We start from the raw sequence: 18,707 nt of genomic DNA, 5'->3' as shown, positions 1-18,707 counted from the left end.
AGAGGTCATCCAGAAGAGGTTATTAATGTTTTCCTGAGAGTGCATTATGAAGCACAGAGGGGGAAAAAAACCTTAATGAAAAAGGGAAGGGTGAGAGAGACTCAGTGCTGTTCATAAGCCTGAGAAAAAGGAGCTGGAACCTCTCTTTCCATTACAGAAGAGTAAGTTGCAGAAATAACCTTTCTTTTCTGTCATCTAAAACACTGTTATCTTTGCTTTGAAGTTACTGAATCTTATTACTAACAATTACATCTATTGCATTTGAACATCAATGAGACCTCCCTCCTATTAAGTAGTTTCTAGTTGGCTGGAGGTTAAAGGGTAAATATGTCCTTATGGTGTCTTGTCCTGGCTGACATAAAAGTTTGTTCTGTATCTTTTTTTTTAAATGAATAAATTTTTGTACCAGCCAGTATCTTACGAAGGTGGTAAGTAACAGGAAAAGAGGTTCGGCTGGACCAAGCTCTCTGCAAATAGACTTCACTTAAATCAAATGTGGATTTAAAGTTTGAGACATCATCAACTTAAAAATCAAGCTCCTGTCTGAAAAAGAGGTACTTATAAGTAATACTTATAACACTAAGATTATTATAACTGAAAGAGATGGGGGGAATATAGCTTTTTTTTTTTTTTTTGTTGACTTTGTGCATTTAACAGCATTTCCAAGATAGCTAGTCTTCCAATAGTCAGCTTATCCTGTTTGTGTGGGCCTTTTATACAGCAACATGGGAGAGAAACACTTTTTTAAAAAATAAAAGGAAGATATGGGTATATAAAACAAATCGGCAAATGATGTCTGGGACACAGGCAGTACCTGAAAATACTTCTAATTAATTTTTTAAAATTTGACTAGTTTTCAGGCTGATGGTATCCCTTTAATCTCTCACACCTCTTTGGAAATGGGTTCATTTTCTTTGGCACTTTTATGTCGGTACATTTACTTCAAGTATCAGTATTACTACTTTTCTTCTCACGACGTCCACAAACCTCATAAACACAAACCCACTTCAGTACTGAAATTTTGTCACCTTCCCCTTATTAAAAAACAAACACCATGCATCTATCACATCAGTCTGGTTTGTGATGCTGCATGGGTCTAATTCTGTAAACCTTTACTCAAGTGACTAACTCGCAAGTTCTGTGAATAATCCCACTGACATCTGTAGGACTACTCAGACATAACTCAGGGTTTGTAGGATGGGCCCTAAACAATCACCATTCTCTGTATGGCTGAGTGCATTTTGGTGTATTGTATTTGTCTATTTGAAGTGTACCTTCGTAAGAACAGGTTTTGTCTTGGACAGCACCATTTACGTTGCTGGCACTAACAAATATTAGGTTGTCTGGCTATACCAGAAGGAGGATAGGAGACTCTGGATGTGGTGTAATTAGCCCGCAATTTTATTCCTAAATGTCTTAGAGTAGCTGGCAGATAAGAGTACAGTGCAGGTACTTCCATAATCACTTACGTATACCCTGGGGGCTGCTGGCAGCCCTCCCCCTGTCTTAGTCCCCAGCCAACCTGCTGCTGGGACCTCGCCACCCCGCCCCCCCTTGAATGCGTATTAAAAGGGGCTATAAAAGAGGGGTTGACTCCCTGCCATATCAGTCATTGGAGCCCCAAACTCCCAATTTCTACTCCTTTAAAGAATACCTCCTTTAAATAATTTCCCAGTCCATTTTATCTGGTCACTCTATCCCTTCCCTACAAAAGAGCTGCAGTGGACATCCATTCCAAGCTTACCTCATGAGTTGTGACATGATAGGCTAACCCCCCCCTTTCATTTGTTCATCCTACTAAGCCCCCCAACTTGCTGCGGGAAGGTAAAAATAACCACCTTTCTTTGGCCAGTCTGGTGGTGAGGGAAAAATTCTTTCCTAGGCATGACCCCCTCCCCCCCCGCCCCCCAAAGAATGACTAGCGTAATGCCCACCACAGATCATGATGAGATCTGGTATTTCAGCTGTTGCCGTGGATGGGAGGGGGTGCTGCTCGGCCTGGTCCAAATGAAAAAGAGGGTGTGTACTGCACAAATATGGGAGTAAATAGTCCCCTTCTCTTCTGATCACCTGGGGAGGGGAGGGAAATGGGTCTGCATCCCCACGTTGACCTGTCCTGGAGCAGCCTCTACTTAGTATGTATCTCGCTGGCTTTCTAATCGTTAAAGAGGTAACACACCTTCTCTGACAAGCCAAACAAAGGGCACTGCTGCTTAATGTGCGGTGAGGTCGTTGTAAACTCCTCAGTGTGTGGACCCTCTCTCATTTTGTTGTTGTATTGGGTCTAGCACGAGGGACGCTCATCTGACTGGGGCCTCGTGTGCTACTTTAATAACAAATAGTAGTAATCACGCCATGCCATTGTAATGAAGAAATGAAGTATTTCTGTTTAAATTTACTCTGGCTAAATCCTACACATTCACAGTCTGGTTGACTTTCTGCTTCACAGATGCAGCATTTAAAATCCTGAACCCAAAGACTGTTCCAAGATTTTTTAGGCTAAACAGCAACAACGCACTGATACAGTTCTTACTAGAGGTAATATGGAGTCTTTTTGTTAGCTCCGCGTAGGAAGAAAAAGCTCATTTCGTTTAAATGTGTGGTGATTTCTGGGCAAATAAAAAGAAGATAATTGTCTTATGTTCAAGGGTACTCCAGAGATCAGAGAACATTATTTTGACTCTAAGAAAGATGTAGACCACCACCTGAAATCAGCTTGTGAGCAGTTTATTCAGCAGCAAACCAAACAGTTTATAGAACAACTGGAGGAGTTCATGTCAAAGGTACAAAGAGGCTGTGTATTCACTGTGTTGACTGAAATGTTTTTTCCTGAAATGGCAGGATTAATTTGTATTTAAATTTGTTTAATGTTCATTTTATAATAGACGGGGCTGGTAGAACAGCCTATACTTAAGGTTGCCTGACACTTCCCATTATAAGACTCCGTTTTCAGTTGCTTATAACCTCAGCAGAAATTGTTCCTCTATTGCTGAGAATGAGATTAGGGAAACATATTTTGCCCATGTTAAAAATAATTCTCATGCTGTTTCATTGAGAAGCGCATTGATTCAGTGCTTTGGAGCAGGGACATGAAATTTAGCCAGAGGGAAGGGGGTGCTGGGGATTTATGTTTTGCTGTTTTGTGAAAAGCCAGCCAAATTTTACTGAGTGTGTAAGCTCTTGAAAAATCACAGGTGTCATGTGCTTAGAGGCTTAGTCTGGCAGTTAGTTAAATTAGTTACATTCTCCAAAGATTCTGTCAGTATTGGGAATGCCCGAGCACGTGTGGGGTGAGCAGGACTTTTCCTTGCAAGTGCTGCTCCTGGCGCAGGAGCAGAGGAAGATGCAGGATTCGGATGAACGGGATAGTGGAGTGAGGAGACCGGGTCTGTAACCACTAACTTGGAATGGAACCCAAAATTCCCGAGTTTGCCCATTCTTCTGCTGTCAGTAACTATCCACTAGCCAATATGTCTCATCCCCCTCTAGTGCTGGTCCACATGGAGGATGACCATCTACGATTGCTGCCAGTTACTCTTACTTCAAGTGTCAGAGATCTGTGCAGTGGATATTAAGGTTCTGACCATGCTGATGAGCCATGTGGGTGTTAATATGATGCCACATGATGGAATTTGTTTGTTTTTTTTTTAGTTTGCTTTTTTTAAAAAAACCAGGAACATCATAATGTTCATTTAGCAGTTTTTTCACTGAAAAGTTAGGAAGTGCCAGAATTAAGGTTGCATGTTCAAATGCATTACGATAGTTTGTAATTTCCTAACTTCTACATGATTGACTTTGCAACTGTTTTATTTTCTTACCACAGTTTTTTTATGAATATGGTATTGAAAGCTTTAAGAACAGAATTACCGTGTCACATTTTAAGTGATGAACATGAACTAAACCCAACCAAGCGAACATACCTGGGAATAAACCATAATGGTCATGCTTAGAATGGCAATACAAGTTATATTTGCAGTGTGAGAGATTGTAACACAGTGCTTTTAGGGCAGTATTTTTCATGGAAGAATAGTGTTCTTATCCTTGGCAGATAGAAGTAGTCTATATTAAATAGCTTTTTTTTTTTTCTCCTGATGTATACTGTTGAGATGGAGGCAAGAGATCCATGGAGGTAACTTTTGTCAGACTTTTTTATAGTAACACTTTCTGTAGGGTAGACTTTAAGTAGTAAATGTGTCTGTTTGAAGGAGGGTGCAGCAAAGCTTCCTTTCTGTTCAGTATGCATCTCTGAACCGGTGTTAATGCTGTTTGTTCTCTGGAAGTTATCCTTTTATATGCAAGGTCAGTGTGGAAAGATCGTACAATAGAAGTGATGTTTGTAAAGTGCTTTGAAGAGGAAAAGCACTGGACATGCTGAGCATTGTTATGAATCCTTGTATTTGTAACCTCTTTAGCATAACTGCTTATAAACAGGTTTATCATGAGGATCGTGACACCTCAAGACTGGTGGTTGCAGTGTTGCAAGGACACCAAAGTTATCCTGTTTCTTTGCTTTTGGGAGTTCAGAAAATTACAGCAGTGAATTTACTTTTAAAAAAGGGCCTATCTTACCTTAGTCCATGGACTAGATGAAATATTTAGATGCCTAAGGATGGATTGAAAATCACAGATTTACGAACTTAGCTTATTTAGGCACTTTAGTATATCCCACTGGGGACCTAAGTAAGCTAGGTGCATAAATTCTATTGAAAATCATAGGAGTTATGCACCTAACTCACTTAGGCCCTAGTGGGATTTACAAAAGTGCCTATCTGTAGGCATCTAAACATATTTGTAAATCTGGTCCCATTTCTAATTTCAGTTGTGAGAAGAGTTTTTGTATTGTACCATATGACATTCTGACAACTCAGCATGTTAAGATGCGTACATGGTTTTGACTGTTGCATTTGCATTTCTTTGGCCAAGATTGGCTAGGTACACTTTTCCTTTTAAGGGCTTACTGTTATCTTTTATGTAGCTACAGATTCTTGTGAAATAGTTAATGTATCTCATTTTGGTTCCCTTTTCATGTATGGCAGGCATAAGTATTATCAAGCTTAAATTAGCCTCCTTTAATTGTATGTATAAATAAATATGGAGCATAAATCTTACCCTATTGTTTTTGGAATTGTTTGTCATGACTTGACTTTCCTTTTATTTATATCCTCAATCAAAATATACAAGAAAGGCAAAAAAAAAAAGGTCTCAGACTAGAAATTTTAAGAGATTTATTTAAATGTTACTGGCTTGTTTGACATGATTTCACTTTTTGATTCCAATGGAAACAAAAATTTCTCATTCTTTCAATCTAATTGTTTTAGGTTGCTGCATTAAAAGCAATGGCCAGTCAAGGAGGTCCCAAATACAACCTTTCACAGCAGCCTTGGGCACATCCAGGTATTCCTTTGCTTTACATTTTTCATTTTATTCAGAATAGTCTTATTGAGGCTCTTGTAGGTTAGTATATTGGCTAATAAAGGACAGTTTATATTAGTTCCCGCCTTTCTATAGAATTTGTTTTAAAAACTATTCCACTTACCCAAACAACCTTTCTAGTTATCACTTTTGAGAACATTTAAAGCAATACAAAATACATTCTGGGCTAGGCCATTTCAGGAATAATTTGTTTTGTGTATTACTAGGTCATGACTTTCAAAATTAGCCTAAAATTTTAGGTTTCTTAATCCGTATTTAGGAACTTCATTGATTTTCAAAGTGCCAAGCACACAAAAGCTCTCGGTGGCTTTAGTTTTTGAAAATCTTGGCCAAAGTATTTTCAACAATTGTGTAAGTTTCAGTATCCAATATCAGAGAGCTTCATCTTCCATATTCTGAAGGTTGACTGTCAGTGTCTGAAAAACTCAAAACATGAGTTTAATTTGTGCAGTGCATGAGTACATTAAACAGTGTTGAAGATGTGACTGTTGAAATGTACTTTTCATGTGATGACCATTTAATCCAAAGTGTACTTGAAAGTTACCTGGATTACTTTAAGGTAAAGCTCCTGCTTCTATACCAAAGGGCTTACTGAATATTACTTTGAGGCTTATTGTTTATAGTTTTGTAAATACATCGCATATTCTCAAGAGCTGAAAATGTAAAGTGGGAAGCCAACTACAAATTCCCTCATATTAAGAACTCAAATGAGAACACTTCCGAGGAACCTTTGTTGGCTCTGAGCAGTTAATATTGTGATATTTAAAGCAAGCAGAACTAGAAATCTGAATCTTTGTGTCATAGATCTGAACCTTTAGTTTCACTAAGTTCTTAAAATGCAAAGCCTGACCTGTTTGTTCATAATTCAGTGCTGCCTCATTGCAGGTCAGACAATCTTGGTGCTAATTGGAACTGTTGGCTGTAGTTTCTAGTTTCTTCAGGAATATGTCTTAACATTTGCTTTGTGATTCTGTACATAAATGTAAATGTGAACATAGCATGTTTGCAAATGAAAACCTGTTTATCTTAAATGAAATTTCAAGAAGCAGCTGGTATGTAGGACAGTGCCAGTGAGCTATTTGCCATGCTGTCAGATTTCTCAGAGGCAGGAGGAGGGAAAGGAAAATACAAAAGCTGCGAAAGTGTAAAAAAAAAAAAAAAAAAAAGGGGGATGTAACCCTATTTTCCCCAAAGCTCTTGAATATTTCCCCATGTTTTCTTCAAGCTTCTTTGCAAGATTTCTTTAAAGCGCTCATGGCCATTCTTCATGGAGACAGAGCACCTAGAACTAACCATATGCCTCAGATGGCTATGCAGCCTACCATCACAGGAATGCTGTGCTGGATTGAAACATGGTTTCTATATTGTTGCTACATATTTTCAATACCATTTTCAAAGTACTGTTTTCTTTTTTTGGGCTGAGTATTTCCCAACAGTCACATCTCCAACTAAATAAGGAACCTTGAAGGGAGGAGTCTTGTCAAGGCTTTTTACCACTGAAGGGTGGTGACTGTGATTTTGGGGGTTCAGAGGGGACTGGGGTGGTGATGTACATAAAGTAGGGAAAAAATAGAGGGGCTCATTTGGAATATAGACTTTCAACCAGCAGGAGCAAATATTTGTGTCTAATAATTTTAAACTTTATTTCCAGCAAAGGTCAATGATTTAGTGTCTTCCACTTATAAGACAATAAAAACAAAGCTGCCATCAATGTTACGAAGCATGTCATTATACTTGGCCAATAAGGACACTGAATTCATTTTGTTTAAGCCAGTTAGGGTAAGTATTTTTAGTGTATACATCAGCATACTTTCCATAGTTTGGCCAACCTTGACATAGTTGAGTAGCTTCTGAAAGTGTGCTTTGTAAGCTCATTTATTTTTGTAGGAATGAATTAATGTAGCTGTTTCTAAGTTTCTTTATCAGATGATTATTTTTCTTGTTAACTCTCACAAGATTTTCTGAATTTCTGGTGCTCTTGTCCATTACATAGACTCTTGTATGTGAGTTATTGTACATTAGAAAGCAGACAGTAATCATATGAAAGACACCATGCATGTAATAAGTAAGCAGTCTAGTGTATCATAAATTATAGTGTGGCTTTGCTCTGAAAAGGGACCATTTAAAAATGGCACCTTATTCCACAGATCTGATGTAAGTGTTCAGAGTAAAGAAAATAAATGTATATTGCTTTTACTCCTATCCAGTGTGCACAGCAAACACTATAGTAAGACAGTTGACTGGATTCTGTTTCTTCTTGTGTATCACCAACATTTGGTAAGTCCAGTCAGGTATACCTGCGCAGACCGATCAAAGGCAATGAGGGTTGCCCATGTTTAATAGGGGACCTGTTACTGGTGAATGTGCACACACAAGAAAACCCAGCATGGTTCTTAGATGCCAGGTTAAGTGTACAGGGCTAAGTGTTAAGAACACTCCCCCCAATCTTTTATTTCAGAGTAACAGCTGTGTTAGTCTGTATTCGCAAAAAGAAAAGGAGTACTTGTGGCACCTTAGAGACTAACCAATTTATTTGAGCATGAGCTTTCGTGAGCTACAGCTCACTTCATCGGATGCATACTGTGGAAATTGCAGAATACATTATTATATACACAGACACCATGAAACAATACCTCCTCCCACCCCACTCTCCTGCTGGTAATAGCTTATCTATTACAAGCAGGAGAGTGGGGTGGGAGGAGGTATTGTTTCATGGTGTCTGTGTATATAATAATGTATTCTGCAATTTCCACAGTATGCATCCGATGAAGTGAGCTGTAGCTCACGAAAGCTCATGCTCAAATAAATTGGTTAGTCTCTAAGGTGCCACAAGTACTCCTTTTCTTTTTGCACCTTTTATTTGTTAACATAGCACATATTACCTGGAGTAGTCACACAATAGACAACGAAACCTCTCCATGCCATTTTTAGAGTTACTTTTTAGAGGAGAACCACTTTTAAGAGCACAGAGTTCTACCACACACACACAGCTCCATTCACTTCAGAGGCTGTTTGAAACAAACTGAACATCCTGTGTATCATATTTGAGACAGATCTTGTGATATTCCAACACTAAATGTTTTTCTTTCCTTTGTAAAGAATAATATTCAGCAAGTGTTCCAGAAACTCCATGCTTTGTTAAAGGAAGAATTTAGCAATGAAGATCTCCAGATCATAGCTTGTCCTTCAATGGAACAGGTATAAAGTGAAGCTCCTTATTTTACAGATTACTCATTTTTGCATGACTAGCTCACACTTTTAAATTAACCTGCTTTTCCATTTTGCCCAATTTTTATTCATATTCCTCTTTTTTCTGATTCTTTGAAAATCCAAAATTAATTTGAACTCTAAACCCTGAGCAAATGCAATTGTTTAGTTTTTACAAATATCTGTTAGACTGTTTTAAAACTGAGATTAGTGATTAAGACATTCAGCATTGGGATTTTATTGTACAAGGTCATGGCAAGGACTTTTCTGGTGAACTACACCCACTTTGGGCATCTTTCCTCTTTGGAGAAGTGATCAGAGGTGCTAGGTGTATAAAAATTCTGAAAGAATTGCAAGGATCTGTTTGAACTAAACAACAACTGGAAAAATGTGACTAATCATGGAAACTTAAACAGAATTTCAGGTATAAGGAGGGCCTTTATCCTCAAAGATAATCAGTGGAAGGAACTCTCTGCATCAGGAGGCCCTGCATAAGCCACTCTCTTAGCAATCCCATAGCTTAAAAAAAAATAAAATTATTGGACATCAGTGGTATCTTGGGTATAGGGGATCAACTGGTGATTCTTGTTCACACAGTATTAAACTGTTAATCAAATATGTGGACAGGAGGAATTTCCCCACAGGGTATTTTGACAGGAAACATGAAGTGGGAGAAGAATATTAACTTCCTCTGAAGATGGAGCAGGAATAATCTACTGGGATAAGGTGGATTTTTCCCCACAGTAGTCAGATTTCTGTTCTTTCAGTGATGGACAATGATGCCCCAGTCTTTTGGATCTCTTTTATGCCTCCCCTTCTGGTTTATGTAAGCTAAAGTTTGCAGGTTATTAATAATGTAAATGATTCAGAATGCGCCTCTTGGGTATTTAAATTTACTTAATTGTCTCTCAAATGCCTAGTGCACATAACTTTCTTTTAAAATTACATGCAGATACACACAGACTTATTAAAGCTGTGTTGACACAATAGACTGTAACAGCTGAAAGAGCTAGTCTGTCAAGTCATCGATTGCATAGTAGGAGTCTGTAAGTTAGCTAGAACTGGTGATTGACCAATATTCTTATAATTGTTCTCTTGGTTCCTCTAAATCCTTGGAGATTCGTAGAATGTTTGTTTAGATGCTCAAACAGCATAAGTCTGCTTCTGACCTTGGATGATGGTAACAACACAATAGCTAACATATACTTTCATTTTGCCTTTCAGGTGAACCTACTTTTGTCAATGTCTAAATAGCCCAACAGTCAGGCTGTTTGAGGTGAATTTCAGTGGTATGCCAGGCAGCGAAGGGGACATGAAGTCATTTGCCAGAAGTAAATAAAGGATTTACACTGGGATCCGTCAAGGCATCAACTTTAATACTCCCCAGGCTGCTCAATACTGATTTACAGAAGAATCGAGTTCTACAAATTGTTTCAAGTATGGCAGTTTTTTCTTTCCTAAAACTTAAGGGAACAAACTCGCTGAAGATTTTTTATCTTCATCTCAGTTTCTGCCTTGCCATTAGATGTAAACGCGTCTCAGATTGAAATGCTAAGACTTAAATATATTTAAGACCTTACTTCTTTTCCTTTTATGGAAAAGATGTGTGTGCAGTAAAAGAAGTAGCAATTTCACAGGACACACGGACGATAAATGAGAGGAAATCCAAGTTGGAAAAAGTCCGTGTGCAAGGTGCTTGAATGAGATGGTGACCTGAGTGTCAAATGTCGCTGCAACTTTGTTTTGACAGCCACACTTGTTTTTCTCAGCCCTCCGAAGAATCCTGTTCGTCCACAATGCAGTTGAAGAACATAGTTCAAAGAATATTAGTTTGTGAAAACGGTCTTGTTTCCCTTGAATTTCAGAATGTTCTGCAATATTTGATGCAATGTATTTTGGGGGCCCTGTAATGATTAGTAGACGTGAGCATGAACACCTGTACTTTGATATTCTGGAGTGCTCTAAGTGAAGAATCTTTAAAGAGTTTTGACTGTGTTATGAAATGAATATGTGGGGTTTGCAGTGGAAAGCTGTGCAATATAATTGTTAATGTTTGTGAGGGGGAACGACCCATGTACTAAAGGCTTTATGGCAAAGGTAAGGCTTAGCATTAAAGTTTTCAGGTACTTAAGGTTTCAGGTTAAGGGTTTCTATTTTTTCTGATTTAAGGTTGAGCAGTGCAGCTACATTCACACTGTCAGAAGTGAGTGCTAAGATGCTGTAGGCCAGAGAAAGGGGCTCAAAGAGCAGCTCCTGATGGCAAAGCTGTGACTATGGAACTTGTGCAGTACTGGTGCTCTGGAGTAAAGATGTGTAAAGGAGAAGTAGATGATGAGTGACTACAAAAGCACCTTTGTAAGTTAGGGTCATGAGAGAAGTACCTGCTGATCAGTAAACTATGCATATGTGTAACATCTGTTTATGGTCAGCGTGCAATGAATGATTGATACACAACATTGGTATGTTCCATTTCAGAAGGTTAAGTGCATAAACACTTGTCCATAAACTGGATGAAACACTGAAAATGGCTTTAAAGTGTCTCTACTGACCTTATTGTATAGATATGTGGAAGGCAATACAGTGACTTAAATGGCAGATTTTTACTTATTCTCTAGCTTGCATGTTGTAGAAATTTTACATATTTTTGGTATCAGTTTTGCTGTTACAGATCAGCTGACTGGATACTAAAATGGCAAGTTTTAAAGCCACCATGAGCAGCATTATAGCAGATGCTCTGGGGTATGGAAATGGTACTTACAGGATCTCATGTAGCTTTTTGAAATTAACTAAGGAACTAACAAGGAAGAGAACATACCCCTTCCCTTTACCTATTCAAGAACCTAGGCTGTAAAATAATGTCCAATGCCTTGTAATGTATGTACATTTGGTCTTTTTATAGTGTTTTACAAAAGAGTGCATGATTGCTGTACAGAGTTATGACTGAATTAATTGTACAGAAATGGTCTGAAGGATAAAATATTATGTTAGTCTTGTGTTTTGAATCTTTTCACTTCTAAAATACTCAGACAGCTCTAGGACAGCTGATTTAAAAGATTACAAGAGCAATCAGTTTATTCAGCCTGTTTGCTAAATGAAGATTTGTTTAAACATGTACAGTTTCAGATATTTACATATACAATAGTGTAAATAATTTCAAAAGATTAACTTAAAGTGCTTTATATGATCTGACTAGACATTTGCTGTTTTTAATGTTTCTTTTTTAAATAAAAATTTTGCTTCCTATTTTGGTCCCTGAGTAAAGCTTTGTGTGTATTTGAGACTTGTCTGACAAGATAACTGTAATGGCAAACCAATAAATATCCTGCAGGCATGTACAATGCTTCATTAAGAAAGCCAAGATCTATTTTGTTGTTAGCAGTAAGAGCACTGACTTTATCTAGCACAGACAGATGTATCACTGAGTACTGGGTGTGCAGCTAATTGTGTTAAATTTATCTCTTTATAGTCATAATAAAAGTAAATTTGTATTTTCTTTACTCATGAAGGATTTTGTGTGACTAAATGGTCTCTTCACTGCAATTTTATTATAGGGAAGAAGCCAAAGTTGTAATATTTTAACTAATTGGCTTTTGCTAAGAGTAAACTTGGGACCTGATGGCAGAACACACAAGTATTATTCAACCCTTATTTTATTTAATGACTTTTCTTGTTGCCTAGCTACTTGCAGGCTCATCTATCTGTCCTTTGCCATTACGTATTGAATGTATTGTTCTTCTGGTATTCAGTCCTGTAGGAACATTCCTTCCAGAGGGTTGTGGTTTCTTCCTTGTAATGGCAATATAAACTTCCCATTTATCCCGTGGCTTTGGTAGTGGCATTTGAATTAACTATTTTTAAAAAATCCTGTTTTCCCTAATCTCATTTGTAGAATTCAAGTGGTTTAATTGTCACACAGCGGTGCTTCACAGCAGTTGCTTCCTGATCACTCCCCTGGACACACACAACATAATGAAGAGGCAGGGTTCTAACACCTGTTTGAATTATACCATATAAAACTAAATGGAGTGAATAACTAAGTGGCACCCAAAGAAGTCTTTTGGACATTATTATTTATTTGTATTGAGTCTCGATCCAATTTCCACATCCATCCCAATTGCTAGTACAATAGTGAAAATCATAGGGGCACCCTTTGTGTCCAAGCCAAGAAGTTTCAAACAGGAGGAATGATGTGGGGACAACATAAAACACTTCAGAACACACTCAGTTTATGGAAGGAATATTTATTAGATAAGTAATTTTTTTCTAAGTTTATAAAATTCTGTAACGTCATGCCTTCCTAGGTACACTGGATGTAAACATCTATAACAGCCATAAAGAATAGACAGAATGAGTTTATAAAGAATGTCATACCACATGAACATGATCACCTTTTAATACATTTACTAAACTAATAAACGTCTAAGATCTGAATTCTGGTACATCATTTGATAGCATTTTGAAATTTTACTTGGAAAAACTAATTGAAATTGATTTGGTTATGAGTGCTGCCAAACTAGCTGGAAGACTAAACTGGATGGAAAACTAGCTGAAAGACTAAAAGTATAGTGATGACTAATAAAGGGACCTAGAGAGGTAGAAATATCGTCAGGAAATAATAAAATGAATCTGAACTTGTTAAAATGCAAGCTACTGTACCTGGGGGAAATATGAAACCCAGCTAATCAAGGGGAGAGAAATCTGGCATTCAGTACATTAAGAGGCCCAAGTTTGATCATAGTGAATTAGGTATGAGCTGGTACTGTGAAATGGTAGGGAGCAAAAAAATTTAGGCTATATGCACAGAGACCATATGTTGTTGGAGAGCAGTGAACTTGCAGTCCCTTTTCAGTCAGTACCAGTCAGACCACTCCTAGAATATACTCCATTCAGGTCTGGGCCCTTCAAGAAAATTGTAGAAAAACTGAAGGCCTTTCAGAGAGCAAGAGATTCATGAAGACTGGAGAAAGTGACTTACAAGGACAGACTGAAGTAATAGTGGTGCCTAACTGTTTCATTTAAGAAAACTAGTTCACAGAGGAAAAAAATTCTTAGCTCCATTTCTTTGATTAACTTGCCATTTCGCTTAGGATCTGTGGCAGAGCCCCATTCTCTTCACCCTGTCTCACTTTGAAAGCCTCAAATAAAAACACACCAGCCAGCTTGTTCAATACCAACCCTAGTCGCTCAGGCTACTTCACTGTTAACCCCCTGGAACGATCACTGTGATAAGAATTGGAGAGAGTTCATACCACACAAGGCTCTTCATCCACAATCTTTTCCTTTCATTCGTATTCAGACCCTTCCCCTTTAGTAACCATGAGGGGTGTTTTGTTACATTATACGCATGCTGCGTATTCATTCCACAATGAATTTCTGGGCAGAAATGCTGGGCCAGGGTGCCCGGCATGCTCACTGGGTCACACAACAGGCATGGTCTGATATAGGCTCCCACCAAACTGAAGGTGACCCCTGTTGTCCTTTCTCCTACTTATAAGAACCACCTTCTCATTCTGTCAAACTAGCACGCATGTATTGTCGATCCGTAGGCATATACAATCCACTGCATATTTTCAAATGTGCTGTTTAGTGCCATAGATGCTCTACGCTGGAATACAGCTAAACACTTACGACATGCTTGAAAATGAGTTTTATTGTTTCCACAGTGAACTGCCCATGTAACCTTACTTGACTAGAGAGAAATCTAACATTGCAACACCCGGCGTGTCTACTGGGCAAGAGTCTTTCTGCATCTCCATTTCAGCAGTTTACGCAGCTGTGCTAGAACACGGGGCAGCGCCTGAATTTTGTCCAATGGCATGCGCTGCAGGTCTTGTAATACTTCCTTCATTTTGGCTAGGAGGCTGTTGATCTGAATGCTTTTGGAGTGCAGGAGTAGCCCCAGCTGGCTTTCTGCTGGTTTAAGTAAGTGGAGTGTGGCTGTGTCTTTCAACTGCAAAATAGCCAATGTAAAGAGAACTTAATCTTCTGAGCCAACCGGAAAGGCAGCATGCTTACTACTTATAGTCCCAATTGCAGAATATAAAAAAAAATGCTGCACTGTCCATCTCCTGCAGTGTGTTTACAGTGAGCTTTGATTTAAACCACATTAAATCGTTACCTGTAAAAATCTAAAATAGTTATACATCTTGAAGCTGTGTCCCTAATAGTCCACGTGAGATAGGGGTTATTTGCTGCAGAAAGTAATTTAAACTCTTCACACCTGTTTACTGTGAAATCCTCCTGGTGTGTCCTTTGTTCACTGAAAATCCCACAATGCATCATTCTATGAGACCCCCCCCTGTTATCAGGGCATGCCACAAGAAATGCATTTTGATATTATTTGAGGTCACATTCTGGAGTAATTTCTACAAAGCCAAGCAAACCCTCATTAAAAGTCTCAGGAAGGTCCAACAGTGTCCCTAGGTCCTTCACACAGGAACTGAGTAAAGTTGAGTGAACATAGGTGGAACTAATCCCTCCATCTCCAATTTATCTTTCTCCCACAAGCTAAATTTTTTAAAAGATGAGCGTGGGGAGGTTGTGTAGTGGGACTTTCAGCGGTGCAGTAATCAATACAACAGCTGAGGAAACATCTTGGGACTTGTGGACTCCAGCTTACTGTTTATGGGTGTGAACTCGGATCTTCCTGCTTCATAGAATCATAGAATATCAGGGTCGGCAGGGACCTCAGGAGGCCATCTAGTCCAACCCCCTGCTCAAAGCAGGACCAATCCCCAATTTTTGCCCCATATCCATAAATGGCCCCCCTCAAGGATTGAACTCGCAACGCTGGGTTTAGCAGGCCAAAGCTCAAACCACTGAGCTTATCCCTCTCACTTCAAAGCCACAAGACCCATACCACTTGAGCTAAGAGATTTCCATAGCTGCTAGTAATATAGGCACAATGGTCAAGAGCTGAGTAGTTCTGTTTTCATCCAGCAGAGGGCACTGATGTACACATGTATGCCTGCAAGTTCACTACTCTATTAAGCCAAGTTCAGCAGGAGAGCTAGCTGGGCAGGAACCAGAATTTCCATTTCATACGATTAGTTCTGAATTGGAAGAAAAACCATTCTGGGGGGGAAAAAAATTTAGTTTCAGGTAAATTGAAACATTTTGTTTCGAGAAAATCAAAGGTTTTCGTAGAATATCAGGGTTGGAAGGGACCTCAAGAGGTCATTTAGTCCGACCCCCTACCAATCCCTAATTTTTGCCCCATATCCCTAAATGGCCCCTTCAAGGATTGAACTCACAACCCTGGGTTTAGGGCACCAAAGCTCAAACCACTGAGCTATCCCTCCCCATTGACTTATTGTTTCCATTGACTTATTTTCTGCAATACATTTCAAAATGAAAATTAATGTTGAAACAAAAATATCAAAACTTCCTGTTCTGAAAATGTTAAAATGGAATGTTTTAACCTGATCAAAATGCTTTTTATTTCTTTTCTGAAATGAAATTTCATCAGAATCAGTCCCAGTGGAAGTTTCAATTTGGCCGAAACAGCATTTTCTGACACAAGAATGCTCCAGTGTACAATTTCCAGCTAGCTCTATTCAGCAGCGATTGCAGATGTGAAATAAACTAAGTAGTCAGTAAGGATTTTTAACAACGGGCACTAACAGGACTCCAGAAAATGTCACATCTCAGTCGAGCCTTTTCTATGGAGAAGTTAATGCCCTGTCCTTTGGGACAGCTTAGTCCCATTAATTGGTAAATAGGAAATGGATCTGTAGTGCTGATGCTCAGTTCTGAGAACTTACCTTTAGCCTAGCCCCCATGTTGAAATGGATACAGTTTTGTTGTTTAGCAAATGATAAGTAAATTTTCTCCTGAGCCACAATTTTAATCCTGATATAGATGTTTAGTTTCATGCAGATGGGCTGGAAAGGAGGTGCATGAACATGATGGCTGAAGTCATGCCAACTCCAGTGCTTCTGTCTTCTTCCTTTCTTATCGAAGTAGGAGCCAGTGTGGCTATCCAGATTCAGCCTAGAGAAAGAGTCTGAGTTAAGGCATGCAGAAGACCAAAGTACACACTGTCTGGGGAATATAAATAACGAAGAATGTCTCTCATTGGCCTCTTAGGACCCACTGTCCTCTCACTGGTGTAATTGTTGCCATCAGTGTAGTTTCTCCTGATGCTCTGCAGTAGGAAGGAGATCCAAATCATGCCCGGCATGTTTTGCTTGTGAACTCAGTCAAACACAAAAGCTTCATTTACGGTAACCCCTATCGAGTGATGGATGCACTCGTAAGCAGAGCTGAGTAGGAAATGGTTTTTTTCATCCCAGGAACATTTTTGAGATTTTTTTGAAAAAATGTTCCCAGCACCAATCAGGATGAAAAGCCAAGCTCAAAAGTTCTTGTGAGCTGACAATCAAAGAAAGAATAAATCAAATCTGGTCAGGTCAATCGTGATGTTTGGTTTTAATTTTGACTTTTTTATTAAAATTGGTACTATAATTAGCTTAAATTTCTAAAGGAAAGGTTGGTTCAGATTGAAAACAAAATGGACATTTGTTTGGCAATGTCAAAATGGGATGTTTAGACAATTTCAAAACAAATTTTCCAAAAAATTTTGAGCCCAGAAATTTGTTGAAAATGACCTGTTCCCTCAAACAGTTTTGGTATGTTCCTGACCAGCCCTACTTAGCACAGTTTCCATAATGAAGGGAAAGTGGGGAAGGTGGAGGGAGCTCTAGGAAACAGATTTTCAAGGGCTCAGCCTCCCACAGTTGCAGCCAGAGTTTCAAAAGAGCCTAGGTCCTGTGATAATACTTATGGCTGGGTTTTTAAAAATGTTCAGTGCTCAACATGTAGGGCTCTTCATCTGCTCCCTGAACGGGAGAAGAGTTCTTGAAAATCTGCCCCAGACTGTGGCTGATGAGCTTTTTTTGACCCCATTGCGTCTGATCCAACTTTACGGAAGTGCAGTTGCTTCACTTGGACCATACGGGCTTCATCTTAGCAAATAGCTACTCTACAGCCATCAGACACTTCATGGGAGTGGTCTGTCAAAATGAGGGGAAGCCAGTGTGTGTGGTGCACCTCCCACAGCTGAGCAAGTATTTGATGCTAAAACCATACAGGTGTTTTCCCACCTCTGATCTATATTCCTGAACTAAGGGAGCTCTCACCATTGGATGTATCCCTTTGGTACTTTTCTTTTACACAGTGGCACCGAGCCGGGCTGCAGTCTTTCCCCTACACTATGCACACTCACCATTGAACTCCTCGCTGTTGGTATTCAAAATGCAACAGAGATAACTGGAATGCTTGTAAAAGCAGTTGGAGCAGGGTAGGTGTATGTGTGCTGCTCCCAATGGGTGCTTATGGCTAGCTGTGGAAGAAGGCAGCTCCCTACATAACCTCTTGGAAGGATTTCTGGCTATGAGATTAACCACTTCCAAGCAGAAGACCATCTCTCACCTGCTGTTCTCCAACAGCCGTTTTTGGAGTACTATTTTCAATGGCCTCAAAAGGGGATTATTTAACTGACCATCGCAAATGCCAAAGCTGAGAGGCAAAGTCACACACTTACTCCACAAAAAACTATTAAAGTAGCATCACAATTGCTCACTCCAGCTGCCTGTAGAAAAAAAACTAGACTAGGCCTTGAGAGGGTCCTTCTACTGTGTTTTGATCGTAAGTGTAAGGCACTCACATACCGTGGGGAGGAGCACACAGTACATACAGTTAGATGAAAAACAACCTATATGAGTGGAACTTAATTCCTTTGTTACTTTGTGGGCTGATATACCCCCAGAAAATGATTTTACGATGCTTTTTGTTTCCTAATTCCCACTCACAGAGCAAAATGACACTTCCACTGCAGCTTTTCTTGAGGGTTTAAGTACAGCCACTTTGACAGTGAGTGGCTAGGCACTTATTCTGTGTGTTGTGTTGCTATATTATACGCCCTGGTGGGTGAAGGTCACCCCAGCGCAGAGGGCCAGCTGCACTAGCTTGATGTACCACGTAAGCCCTATTTTAAGGTTGTAAGTGAAGTGTAAGTGGTGCATCAGCCTAGTTCGGTTCCTGTTCCCAGGACTGAATTTCATTCT

At 39.2% G+C, this 18,707-nt stretch overlaps 2 protein-coding genes across 3 annotated transcripts in view; one reads left to right on the top strand and one right to left on the bottom strand.

The window, feature by feature from the left end:
- COG3 (component of oligomeric golgi complex 3) overlaps positions 1 to 10,058 on the top strand; it is a 48,683-nt gene extending 38,625 nt beyond the window's left edge. For both annotated transcript variants that reach the window (XM_074961077.1, XM_074961068.1), the window contains exons 18-23: positions 2,450 to 2,538; positions 2,649 to 2,783; positions 5,319 to 5,394; positions 7,085 to 7,212; positions 8,533 to 8,631; positions 9,865 to 10,058. In XM_074961077.1, the coding sequence (XP_074817178.1) occupies positions 2,450 to 2,538; positions 2,649 to 2,783; positions 5,319 to 5,394; positions 7,085 to 7,212; positions 8,533 to 8,631; positions 9,865 to 9,894 (557 nt within the window). In that variant the 3' untranslated portion in view covers positions 9,895 to 10,058. The remainder of the gene's footprint in view (positions 1 to 2,449; positions 2,539 to 2,648; positions 2,784 to 5,318; positions 5,395 to 7,084; positions 7,213 to 8,532; positions 8,632 to 9,864) is intronic.
- A 4,307-nt stretch (positions 10,059 to 14,365) lies between these two features.
- Positions 14,366 to 18,707, bottom strand: part of ERICH6B (glutamate rich 6B) — a 48,776-nt gene continuing 44,434 nt past the window's right edge. Inside the window, exons 14-15 of the mRNA XM_074961054.1 lie at positions 16,404 to 16,632; positions 14,366 to 14,590 (exon numbers count right to left, since the gene is read on the bottom strand). Of these exons, the coding sequence (XP_074817155.1) occupies positions 14,366 to 14,590; positions 16,404 to 16,632 (454 nt within the window). The remainder of the gene's footprint in view (positions 14,591 to 16,403; positions 16,633 to 18,707) is intronic.

This window comes from Natator depressus, chromosome 1 (assembly GCF_965152275.1).
Source record: "Natator depressus isolate rNatDep1 chromosome 1, rNatDep2.hap1, whole genome shotgun sequence".
Taxonomy (NCBI): domain Eukaryota; kingdom Metazoa; phylum Chordata; order Testudines; family Cheloniidae; genus Natator; species Natator depressus.
The sequence above is the reverse complement of the archived record's forward strand: the minus strand, read 5'-3'. Positions and strand labels throughout refer to the sequence as shown.